The 12,810-nt window shown below is 36.8% G+C and overlaps 1 protein-coding gene across 1 annotated transcript; it reads left to right on the top strand.

Annotated features, from left to right (window-relative positions):
• The first annotated feature begins 2,925 nt into the window (after positions 1 to 2,925).
• LOC107759678 (phospholipase A(1) DAD1, chloroplastic-like) lies at positions 2,926 to 4,038 on the top strand. Its single transcript, XM_016577669.2, has one exon. It carries the CDS (start codon positions 2,938 to 2,940, stop codon positions 4,036 to 4,038), a length of 1,101 nt encoding a protein of 366 aa, XP_016433155.2. The 5' UTR covers positions 2,926 to 2,937.
• Positions 4,039 to 12,810: the final 8,772 nt, after the last annotated feature.

Genomic DNA, 12,810 nt, shown 5'->3' with positions numbered 1-12,810 from the left:
TTTTTTTAAAGTATTTTTTTTTGTAAAAATTGGAAAAAAAAAAAAAAGACTCTCCTAAAGCAATGGATTAAATATGCATTAGTTTTAAAAAAATAAAAATATTTTGTAAAATCTTTTTTTTCCAGTTTTTATATTTAAAAAACTTAAAAAACTAAAAAATATATATTTTGAAAATTCCTTTTTTTTTTTCAGTTTTACAAAAAAATATTTTTTTTAAAAATGCTTTAAAACTGAAAAATATATATTTTGTAAAAACTGAAAAAAAAACAAAAAAAAGGAAGTTGCAAAATATATTTTTTTCAATTTTTTAAAGTATTTTTTTTTGTAAAAACTGGAAAAAAAAAAAGATTTTGCAAAATATTTTTATTTTTTTTAAAATTAATGCATATGTAGTCCACTGCTTTAGGAGACTCTTTTCTTTCCTGTTTTTATAAAAAAAATACTTTAAAAAAATTGAAAAGACTTAAAAATATATATTTTGCAAAATTCTTTTTTTTCTCTTCAGTTTGTACAAAAGTAAATTCCAGTTTTTACAAAATATATGCTTTAAAAAACTGAAAAAACTGAATTTTAAAATGGGTCGGGTGGTGGGTTTTTTAAAACGGATCGGGTAAAAAAAAATGGGTCGTTTTCATCTGGTGCTGCAACGTGGCACTCCATCCAAAATAAAGGTATATTTATTTCAAAGTATGACGGGAAGGGTATATATAGCCCAATAGTATAACGAAGGGTATTTTTAGACCATTTTCGAAAGTACATGTTTATATTTGGCAAAGGATAATTCATAATATAACTCCATTTCAAAATAATATACCAGAAGTAGAAAGATTAATCAGAAAGGAAGTTAGAATATTCCAAATTAGTTTAGCATAATTAGATACACAAAGATTGAAGAATAATTATGACATACTTGACATCTTTACTTTCGGTTAGAAGGAATAACACGTAGCCTTATACGAATTCCGAAGTAGCACTTCGAATTTTATCCCTGACTAATGACTAAATTAAGTACTAGTGTACTAATATTTATATGACGATAACCACCTCAAATATTTTAACTTATCCAGTTTATCAAAACTGACGATCTAAAAAAGGTCTAGTAGCTGAGGTTTTTCACTTTTACAACTTGTTAAATGAGGATTAGCATCTTTTCGTCTAGTTAACAATAATCTTGAATGATGTCAACAGATTTTAATACCAAAACACAATATTGACAGTACGTTATGATTATATTATAAATTTATGATCCAACATTCCATGCATCAGACCCAAACGGATAGGATTTATGATCCAAAAATAATACTACTGATTGGGGTGGGGGGTTATTTTCAGTAGTGATCCTTTTATTTGAAGTTCATGGAACCTTACCAACTTTATGGGGATCACTTTGTAAAGTTAACCCAAAAATAGAACTACCTAAAATTTTATTATGGATATTCTTACACGATCTAAACTACATAAGATTCTAGGTCATAGTTTCGATGTGAATTCTTTCTTTAGTAAGCCTATCTCTCTTTCGATATAATGTTTACGTACTCCTTTTTAGAAGAATGATGGCTTTCAATGTGCGAGCTAGTATCGAAATAAGTTGTCGTTGTGAATTTAAATATCTTATGTACCTTTTTATTTTTTTAAAAAGGAAAACATCCAAATATATATACCCCTATGTTATTTGTATTACTTTTATAGTTATTTATTATATTGGTCCATAAAAGCCGTCATCATTATCTTTAGTTTCAAATATGCCCCTCCCACTTACGGGATTGTGAAAAAATAGGTCTAATTTGGCTGATAAGGCGTATTGTTCAAGCGTCTTACAAATTATTACAGAGTTTATATATAAACCAATTTGATAGTTTAAAATCAAGCTAACGAAAGAGAGAACTGTTGTGTTGAAAATGCATTTCTGAAAGAGCACTGCATATCAATCCACAAAGGATAATGTTCTATAGGGAGATCTGCATTAGAAAATATGTTATTAGAAGCAAAAGTAGAAGCACACAAAAATTTCAGGAAAAAATTACAATTTAATCGACTATAGGATTATTAGATTAATTGTCATTTTTATGTTATTAATCCAACTTCTAAAGAGTTTTACCCATAAAAAAATTAACTTTTTAAATAATTTTGATAGTGTAAACGAGTTTTACACTGTACATAAGTAATTATAAAACTTTATTGTCTTTTATTACTGCCCGTTAGTATTTGGTGTCAGCAAGGAAAAATTTCGAAGTCAGATTGTAAAGTATATTGCGTCGTCCTTTTCGTTGCTCGATGGTAATTTGAGACATTTCAAGTTTTATAGTACTAACTTTTTATCCTTCTTTCATCATTGTTTTGACATGTTGCTTTCTTTAGTTTAATATTCTGCTTTTTCTTATATTGATTCGTCATCAATATTAAAAGTAATTAAGATCTTCCCAAAAAATTTAAGAGAAGTAGAAGGATCTAAATCCAACATGCATCGGTCATCTTTCAGTTGCTAACACTTTTGTCCCCACCAAATTAAGCAGATTATACTTATCCCATGAAAACTCAATGCACCGTCCGCCCCCTAATTCCTCTCTATCAATTAGTCCTTTCCCTAAGAACATTCTCCCCACAACCACCTCCTCTTTTGCCTTGGGATAGTTCCGTTAGGAACTATAAATTTAGCCAAAATGTGAGTATAGTATTCCACAACACAAATATATTATACAAAACTAACCGCAGATTTGCAACATATATAATATAATGCACTGCCCAAATCAACTACTTTTAACCAACCACATGCATTTTGGACTTGCAATGCCTAATACTAATTGGCAGTGCAAGTCTAAAATTAGTTATGTTCCGAGCAGTAGTCTAAAATTGAGTACTGCTCGGAGTATCAAGATCAATAATTCCGACCATAATTGCCACGTTGTTGACGACAAAGACAAACTCGGAGAGAGGTGGATGGAATTTCAAGGAATCAAGGATTGGGATGGTTTGCTTGATCCACTAGACGATGATCTTCGCGAAGAGATTCTAAGGTATGGAGAGTTCGTCGAAGCAGCCTATTGCTGCTTCGACTTTGACACGTCATCATCCACGTATGCAACCTGTCGGTATCCGAAAGGTTCCATGCTGACACGCTGCGGACTTGGCCAGAGCGGGTACAAGGTCTTAAAAGACTTGCATGCCACGTGTGCTGTTCAAATGCCACGGTGGACAGAAAGATTTCCTAATTTGGTGTCGCCGCGATCCAGCTGGATTGGTTACGTGGCGGTATGCGATGACGTGGACGAGATTGCCCGGCTAGGTCGCAGAGACGTCGTGATTGCTTTTAGAGGTACTGCCACTTGTTCAGAATGGCTTGAAAATTTACGTGTCACGTTAACTTGCTTGCCTAATGACATGACACCTGAAAATAGTGAACCCATGGTACAAAGTGGACTCTTGAGTCTGTACACTTCGAAAATAGAAAGCAATCCAAGTTTACAAGATACAATAAGAAAAGAAATTGCCAGCATTCTCAGTAATTATAGTAATGAGTCTCTTAGCATAACAGTCACAGGACATAGTCTTGGAGCTGCCTTAGCTACACTTACTGCATACGATATAACAACAAAATTTAGTGATTTGCCTATGGTAACAGTGGTATCATTTGGAGGACCTAGGGTTGGTAACAAGAGCTTTAGGTGCCAATTGGAAAAAAATGGTACAAAGGTACTCCGAATTGTGAACTCTGATGATCCCATAACAAAAGTTCCTGGGTTCGTGATCGATGACGTGGCAAGCCGAGGAGCAGCCACGCTGGCAAGATTGCCAATCTGGCTTGGAAAGTACATGGAAGATACTGTATGGGTGTATGCTGAGGTGGGGAAGGAGCTTAAGTTAAGTAGCAAAAGTTCGCCTGATCACCTCAGCAAAGGAAATGTAACAAAATGTCACGATTTGAAGACATATTTGCACTTGGTGAACAATTTTGTTAGCTCATCGTGTCCCCTAAGGACCACAGCTAAGAAAGTAGTATCAAAGAGAAAACAACGTGAAAGAAAAGCAGTTGTAGTTTAATTTGATGGATTTTCTATAATTAATACGTAGAATAAGCATAAGAATAAGAATATTGTTACGAAATAAAAGCAATTTAGTAAAACATGAACAAGAAATAAAAGCAATTTAGTAAAACATGAACAAGAATAGAGATAGAGAGAAGGAAGAGATTTTCTTCTCTAATTGTGTGTATTAGTTACTGAAAGCCAGACATTATATTCTCAATTATTTTCTCGAGTAATCCTTATAGCAAATTGTAAGTTCATTGTCTAAAAGTGAACTCAGAGCGTATTAAGATTTTTCATCGAAGCGATTGCATCGAAGGAAGGAATTATGCTTTTTGTTAAATTTCGCTGAGCGCTTTACTCCACTCCCTATGGATAGATTCTATTTTAAATATGGAAACGCAAAGATTTTAGTATTGAAATTATAGAAAGAGACATGTATTCCCTGATATTTTGTTGGTTGAAGTTATGAAATTTCTAGTGAATTATAAGATTGGAAATTCAAAAATAGCCAGATTTACAAGTGTTAATTGAAAAATAGCTACACTTTCAAAAGTAATCGAAATTTAGTCACTTTTCATGCAAAGATAAATCTGAACGAAAATATTGTTCAAAATTTAGAAAATATTCCAGCATAATATACTGGAGTTCCAGTATAATATACCGGTGCAACATAATATGCTGGAAGTTCATACACATGTGCACCAATGACCGGTCCGTGTTGCAGCAAAATAATGGCTATTTTTCAATGACTTTACAAATACTGGTTTTTTTTTAATTAGCAGTCTGAAAACTGGTTAGCCCGTGCTATTTTTACAATAATATACAGGTGTTTAGTTTCTTATCAATTGTTAATTCTTATATGAGCCAAAGAATGAACACTAAGTCATTGCTACAGTTAAAGCAAGAATGTGAAAACTAACAAATGAAAATAGTCTTGTATATATTTTGAAGAGGGCGAGGTCTTATATGCTATTTCAGGCATGCTAAAAATTGATTATTTGGAGTCAGTAAACCTTTTTATCTCAGTGCCGCGCAAGTTTACATATATTTATGTTTACCCGAAAAATGAATAGAGTTGAATTTATACGTAGTTTCGAGGATATGTGGCATAACTTAACACAAAATGTAAGGATAAATAGAAATGTAAATATAGATTGCAGAGAATGCGAAATAGATAAGGTTGTCAGGAACAATGAATCTTAGGATTCAACAAATAGAATCAATCTAAGAAATCTGAAAGAACGATTCTTTACTGTAAAAGAATATAGCGCTTTTATTACAATGCAAGCCTGAGAAAAAACTTGTTTTACAGAAATGGTAACCAAGCCCTTTTATAGTGGAGGGATTTGGCTCTAAACATAATAAAATAAATATTCAGTGGGAGACCCATGATAAGTCAGTTTTTCCATAATTTCTGCCAAGATTCTCTCTAGTGGGATTGCAACGGCTTTTGTCTGCGAGCTCGATCTTGCTTAGAACCCTCGATTTTGGTTTGAGCTTGATTTCGATTCGAGCTCTTGATCTTGGTTCGAGCCCGATCCTGGCTCGAGCTCTCGAATTGATTCGAGATCAATATTGGTTGGCCTCTGGATTATCAGCATGATAGATCTACTCTGCATCATGGTTCGATTTCGATTCGAGCTTGATAATGATATCGAACTCGACACGGATCGGCCTCCCCGGGTTCGAGGTTAGTTTGTTCCACCTTCAGGTTCTTACTTCGATAGATCATCGTTCCAACTCGATCGGACGTGTTAAGGCCGAAATCTATTTCGACCGTATACAGATAGTCCCCTCATTTCTCAGAAAGAATGTGGCGAGAAACGATATGATTTTTTAACGGCTCGATCGGATTATAACCTGACGTTTCCATCGGGTTCGATCATGACGCATCTGGTAGCTGTCCCGTCGGTTTAGTCTTTCAAGGCATTTAATGCATGTCAGGCGGTGGTCGGCCACCGCTGATACCGAACCGCCATCGCTTGAACCTATAAATAACTCTTTATTTTATCTTTTACCACTTTTACATCTTCTATCTTCCAAATTTCCCAAGTTCTTCTTCGTACTCTCCAACTTACCAGTAAATCTGTGATTTCTTTCTGCAAAAGCCCCTCCTCAATTTTACCAAATCTTTGTCATATTCCTTGCTTCTGAACTCGAAAATGGCGAAAACATCACAAACCATCCCTCAGAAAGAGAAAACTTCATCTTCACAGTGTGCCGTCGATGATACGCCGGCAGAACCACGGCCTGAGGAGTGCATTCCTAGGGCGTACGTCCTTACTTCTGATTTCAAGGTCGATTAAGGATCATCGGTGCCTGGTCGATGTGAACCGGTATCGAGGGATATATGTTCGATAACCGAGAAGCACCTCCAACAGCTAAAGAAAGATTGTAATTGGGATAAAAAAGAAATAGTGATTCCTTCTTCTGACGAAGATATCACTTCACACGTGAGAGGGTTTTTGAATGTGTATTCTTATCATTTCACGTTGGGTCCCCTCTATTCCGTTATCATTGATTTCTGTCGTCAATACCAAATAACCCTAGGCTAGGTCCACCCTTCTTTTTGGCGGATCGTTATCCTGATCCGATATTTCGTAAGCAAAATCAAGGGTTAATAAAGCTTCAGTGTCGGGCTACCAAGGCTCTGTTCTCGAGTATTGATGAGGACAGGGACCGGGGTTGGATGGGCAGGTTCATTCGAGTAAGGACTTCGGACCTGATTCCGACTGAAAAGACGCCCTTTCCCGAGGAGTGGAATATGAAACGTAACTGTGATCTTGCTGTTACTTCTACTTTGTTCTTTCATTTATTCTCTCGTCGACACTCCTCTTTTTGTGATGTAGCGGTTCCCTGGATGCCCGGAGTAGTTCCCGATCTCAAGAATTGGGTACGAGCCCTTGTTTCGACCTCCACATATGCCGAGCGCTCATGGCGTGATTTGTCAAAGGGTCGGTGGGAGGCCAAAAATCACGGTAAGCTCATTTCTCGTACTCTTTGATGATCCGAACGAGGTGGTTTTCAAAATATTTTATTAAGGTTTTCCATATGCAGGTTTGGGTAAGGACGCAGTTTTGAGGCCCTTGTCCAATGAGGAGAAAATTTCGGCCTCTGTCCCAAAGCCGGTGAAGGAAAATAAAAGAAAAAGAGCCTCCATTCCCGAAGATCCAAAACCGAAGAAGAGGATGGATCATAAGCTGAACAACAATGTTATTCTTTTGACCGTGGAATTCGTTCTGCGTCTAAGAGATGAAGATGAAGAAGAAGAAAAAAATGATGAGTCCGTGCTGGCGGTCCGAATGAAGAGAACCACCGATGCCTCACCGGCGGCTGGATCGATGATGCTCCATGAGGCTCCGCCTCGAACTGAGGATATACCGGAGAAAGATTCGGGTAGAGTCCCCGAACTATCGGATATCGAAGACGTATCTCATCGGAGTCAACGGGCAGGGGATATGACCGAAGGGGCCCTCGAACCCCTTCGAACAGAGGAGAATGCTCCAGGCGATTCATTTGGGGCAGCAGCAATCAAGGATTCGCCTACCTTTCCCGCTTTTTCCGCAGGGGTGATTCGGGAAGCTCAAGCTCTGGGAGCCCTCGATCTAGACAGGCCTCACGATGAAGAAGATCCCTTTTGTGACCTGTTTATCGGCATTGAGGACGTTGCCGGTGCTGGTGATGAATCATATCTTTTTCACGGATTGTGGCAGGCTTTGAATCAGGTGAGCTTTTAAAATTATTTTGCCGGTACTATCTTTATGTTCATTTTTCGTTAACTTCGCTTCTTGTTTCTTTGTAGGCAGTGGCAGTTCATCGAGAACAATGTTCTCGATCCCAAAATGAGCTGCATCGATACGAGGCCGACCTACAACGGGCTACTGATGAGAGGAACTCCCTTAGACTTTCCTTAGGACAGAGAGAAGAGGAAATAAAAGACCTCCAAGCTGAGGTGGTCAAGGCTTATCGAGATCAGACCGATTTGTCTGAGCAGGTAATGATGCTTTTGAAAGCCTATGGGCTTGATACCAGTACGATAGCTAACATTTCGGTCTCACAGCTGCAGCAAAAAATCGAGATGATGGGGAAGCTTCGTGAGGAGGTCGACGTGATAAGAACGGAGTCTTTGCGGTGGAAAGAAGGTATGGACTGCTTTGCTGCAGAAAAAGAGACTGCTCGAGCCCAGTTATCATCGTCCGAAACCCAACTTCAGAAAATGAAGGAAAAAGGTCTGGTTCAAGCAAGAAGAATTGAGGATCTTGAGGCTCGGTTGGCCTCTGTACTTGCCAAGGCCGAATCTGATGCCGAAAAGGCAAAGGCCGATGCGGATGCGCTCGTGGCTGTCTATCGGGCCGATGCTGAAGCTGCCCAAGTCCAGACAAGAGAGGCAGCCGAGTCCGCCGATACTCGAACACATTGGGTCGCCGAACTTGCTAAGTGCCGATCCCGAAGGGAAACTCTCGAGAAGATCCATGCTCGTATAAAAAGGGCCAAAGAACTCGAAGTCGATGCTGAAGCTCTGGTTTCTGATGGCGATGATGATGACGATGATAATGATGATGGGAGCACCAAATACTACTTTGTGCATGGACTTTCTTAAACTTTCAAAATAGTAAAAACATGACATAACATTTCCAATTTTCCAGATAAGTTTAAAATTTTTAAAACTAAAATAAACAGAAATACATAGATTTCATCTTGATGTTCCCTTATATTTAAAAAGGTAGAAAATATTATAAATATATTTTATAATGGATGTTCATTTAATACTCCGTTGTAAATAAGCTTCCTGAAGAACCTTATCTATATTTTACTCCACCGTAAATATGTTCATCTATTTAGTACTCTATTGGAAATAAGCCTCCTGAAGAAGCTTATCCTTTCGGTACTCCGTTATGAATAAACATCACCCTCGGTAGAAGATTATCTATATCTGGTGCAATGAGCTTATCCTTTCGGTACTCCGTTATGGATAAACATCACCCTCAGTAGAAGATTATCTATATCTGGTACAGTAGCAGCTTACACAACAGCTTCCTTTCTTCTATAAATAGAGGAGATTTCAGTTCATTATGTACATAAGTTTGAAGTTTGAATAATATATCAGTTTCTCTCTATACTTGTCTTTACTTTACAGTCTTTATTTTATAACACGTTATCAGCACGAGACTCTGCCATCTTGAGCCAATACTTTGAAAGTATTAGAGGTACACACTTTCTTTTTCTAAATAATGTCAAATCTTTCTAAACTTGAATTTGTAGCCCTGGATATATCGGGCAAAAGCTACATGTCTTGGGTGCTTGATGTTGAAATTCATCTTGATGCGATGGGTCTGGCAAACACCATCAAGGACCAAAATCAAGCATCAAACCAAGACTATGCCAAAGCAATGATATTCCTGCGCCATTACCTTGATGAAGGCTTGAAAATAGAATATCTCACTATTAAAGATCCAGTCATACTGTGAAATATTTTGAAAGATAGATATGACCACCTGAAGATGGTCGTTCTTCCACAGGCACGTTATGATTAGACTCATCTAAGGCTACAAGATTTTAAATCTATCAGTTAGTATAATTCTGCTATGTTCAGAATTATTTTCCTAATTGAAATTATGTGGTGATAATATTACTGATCATGATATGTTGGAGAAAACTTTTACCATTTTCATGCCTCGAATATGCTCCTGCAGCAGCAATATCGAGAGATGGGATTCAAAAAGTATTCTAAACTTATCTCACATCCTCTTGTAGCCGAGCAACATAATATGGGCTATTAATGAAAAATCATGAAAGCCGACCTACTGGTTCTTATCAATTCCCTGAAGTGAATGAAACGAACTTCCACCAAGCTAAGCGTGAAGGAGAACGTGGCCCCAGTCATGGTCATGGCCGTGGTTGGGGAAGAAACTCTAATCATGGTAATAATAATGCACCAAAGAACCCTCCTCACCACCAGCAGTGGAAAAGGAATGAACAAAAGCATGAAGCGGTGCAAGCAGTAAAGGCAAAAAATACATGCTATAGATGTGGAGGAAAATGGCACTGGTCATGTACATGTCGTACGCCAAAGCACCTGGTTGAGCTGTATCAAGCCTCCCTGAAGAAGACAGAGAAAAATGCTGAAGCAAATTTTATTTCCGAAGATAATTTAGACTTCATGCATTTGGATATAACTGATTACTTTGCGCTCCCGAAAGGAGAAACAAGTCATGTGATCGGTTATGAATATGTAGAAATGTAAATATTTTAATTTTTGTTGTTTGTAGTAGATAGTATGGTTATGTAATTATTGTATATAAATAAAAGTTATGCTTTGATAATAATGTTTACTATCATATTTATTTTGCTTATGTCATTTTGAAGAATATGGATAATCCTCAAATTATGTTTGGATCAAAGACCAGTCATGAAGATATTTGTATAATTGATAGTGGAAAAACTCATGTCATATTCAAAGATCAGAAATACTTTTCTTATTTGCATAAGGAAAAAGCAAATGTTTTAACAATTTCTGGTAATATAAGTTTGATTGAAGGCTCCGGAAGAGCCACTATATTAATGCATTATTTTCCTCCAAGTCCCGAAGAAACTTATTGAGTTTTATAGATATCCGCCGAAATGAGTATCATGTTGAGACGATAGATGAAATGAATATGGAATATCTTTGTATTACAAAGAATGTTTCTGGCCAGAAGTGCATTGTAGAAAAGTTACCAACTTTATCTTCTAGCTTATACTATTCAAAGATTAGTACAGTTGAAGCACACTCTATCGTAAACCATAAGTTTACTAATTCAAATATTTTTGTGCTTTGGCATGGCCGTTTGGGCCATCCTGGATCAATAATGATGAGATAAAATACTGAAAATTCGAGTGAGCATCTATTAAAGAACCCGAATATTCTTACAAATAATGAATTTTCTTGTGATGCTCGTTATCAAGGCAAAATAATCACTAGACCATCACCAATGAAGGTTGGCAATGAATCCCCTGCCTTTTTAGAACGTATACATGGAGATATATATGGACCTATTCACCCACCAAGTTGGTTGTTTAGATATTTTATGGTCTTAATAGATGCATCTTCAAGATGGCCTCATGTGTGCTTACTATCATCTCGCAACCTGGTGTTTGCAAAGCTATTAGCCCAAATAATTCGATTAAGGGCACAATTCCCAGATTATCCTATAAAGGTTATTCGCCTTGATAATGCTGGAGAATTCTCATCTCAAGCCTTTGATGATTATTTTTCATCAGTTGGGATAAAAGCTGAACATCATGTAGCTTATGTTCATACTTAAAATGGCCTTGCAGAGTCATTTATTAAGCGCCTGCAATTAATAGCAAGACCACTATTTATGAAAAACAAATTTGCCCACTACTGTTTGGGGCCATGCTATCTTGCATGCAGCATCACTTATTCGTATCAGACCGACAAATTATAATAAATATTCTCCGTCATAATTAGTGTTTGGTATTGAACCAGATATTGCCCATCTACGAATTTTTGGATGTGTTGTATATGTGCCAGTAGCACCACCACATCGCAGTAAGATGGGCCCATAGAGAAGGTTAGGAATATATGTTGGATTTGAATTACCTTCTATTATTCGCTATCTTGAACCATTTACGGGAGATTTATTTACTGCTCGATTTGCATATTGTCATCTTGATGAAACAAATTTCCCAAAGATAAATTGTGTGGAAAATTTCATCATTATCTCATTTTGAACCACGTACCCCTATATGTAATCAGGAGGTCTAGAAGATCATCCATTTATAAAATATAGCAAATCAAATGCCAGGCGCGTTTACTGATTTGAAAAGGATAACTAAGTCACATATCCCTGCAGAGAATATACCTATCCGAATTGATGTCCCAACAGGACCATCTACTAGTATGAGAACTAATGAACCTAAAGCACACCTGAAGCGTGGTAGGCCTTTGGGTTTTAAGGATCGAAATCCTCGAAAAAGAAAATCGACAAATGATCAAAACGATACTATGAAGGGATCCCCTGATTAGTTCTGAGATTCCCGAAGAAATCAATGAACCCGAGACTCAAGTAAGTGAGAAGCTTTTAATAAGTTATATTGGTGAAGGGATTAATTTAAATCGATCTAAAATAGTGGTGGATAATATTTTTGCATAGAATGTTACACTTAACATTATGCAAGATAGTGAGGATCTTGAACCCCGATCTGTCGAAGAATGTCGACAAAGATCTGATTGGCCAAAATGGCAAGAGGCAATTCAATCAGAATTGAACGCACTTGCTAAAAGAGAGGTCTTTGGACCAGTAGTCCAAACACATGTTGGTATAAAACCAGTTGGTCATAAATGGGTTTTTGTGCGAAAAAGGAATGACAAAAATAAAATTGAAAGATACAAAGCTCGCCTTGTCGCACAAGGATTCTCACAATGACCTAGAGTCGATTTTGATGAAACATATTTAAATGTTATGAATGCCATAACATTTTGATATCTCATCAGTTTAGCACTACATGAAAATCTTGAAATACATCTAATGGATGTAGTTACAGCTTATCTGTACGGTTCACTTGATAATGAAATTTATATGAAAATCCCCGAAGGAGTTAAAATGCCTGAAGCAAATCCAAAATCTCGAGAAATGTATTCAATCAGATTACAAATATCTTTGTACGGTTTAAAGCAATCTGGGCGTATGTGGTATAATCGCCTCAGTGAATATTTACTGAAAGAGGGTTACATAAATGATGTTATTTATCCATATTTTTTTATTTAAAAAATGGCATTAGA

Source organism: Nicotiana tabacum, chromosome 19, assembly GCF_000715075.1.
Source record: "Nicotiana tabacum cultivar K326 chromosome 19, ASM71507v2, whole genome shotgun sequence".
NCBI classification, from domain to species: Eukaryota; Viridiplantae; Streptophyta; class Magnoliopsida; order Solanales; family Solanaceae; genus Nicotiana; species Nicotiana tabacum.
This window is presented reverse-complemented; position numbering and strand designations above follow the sequence as displayed.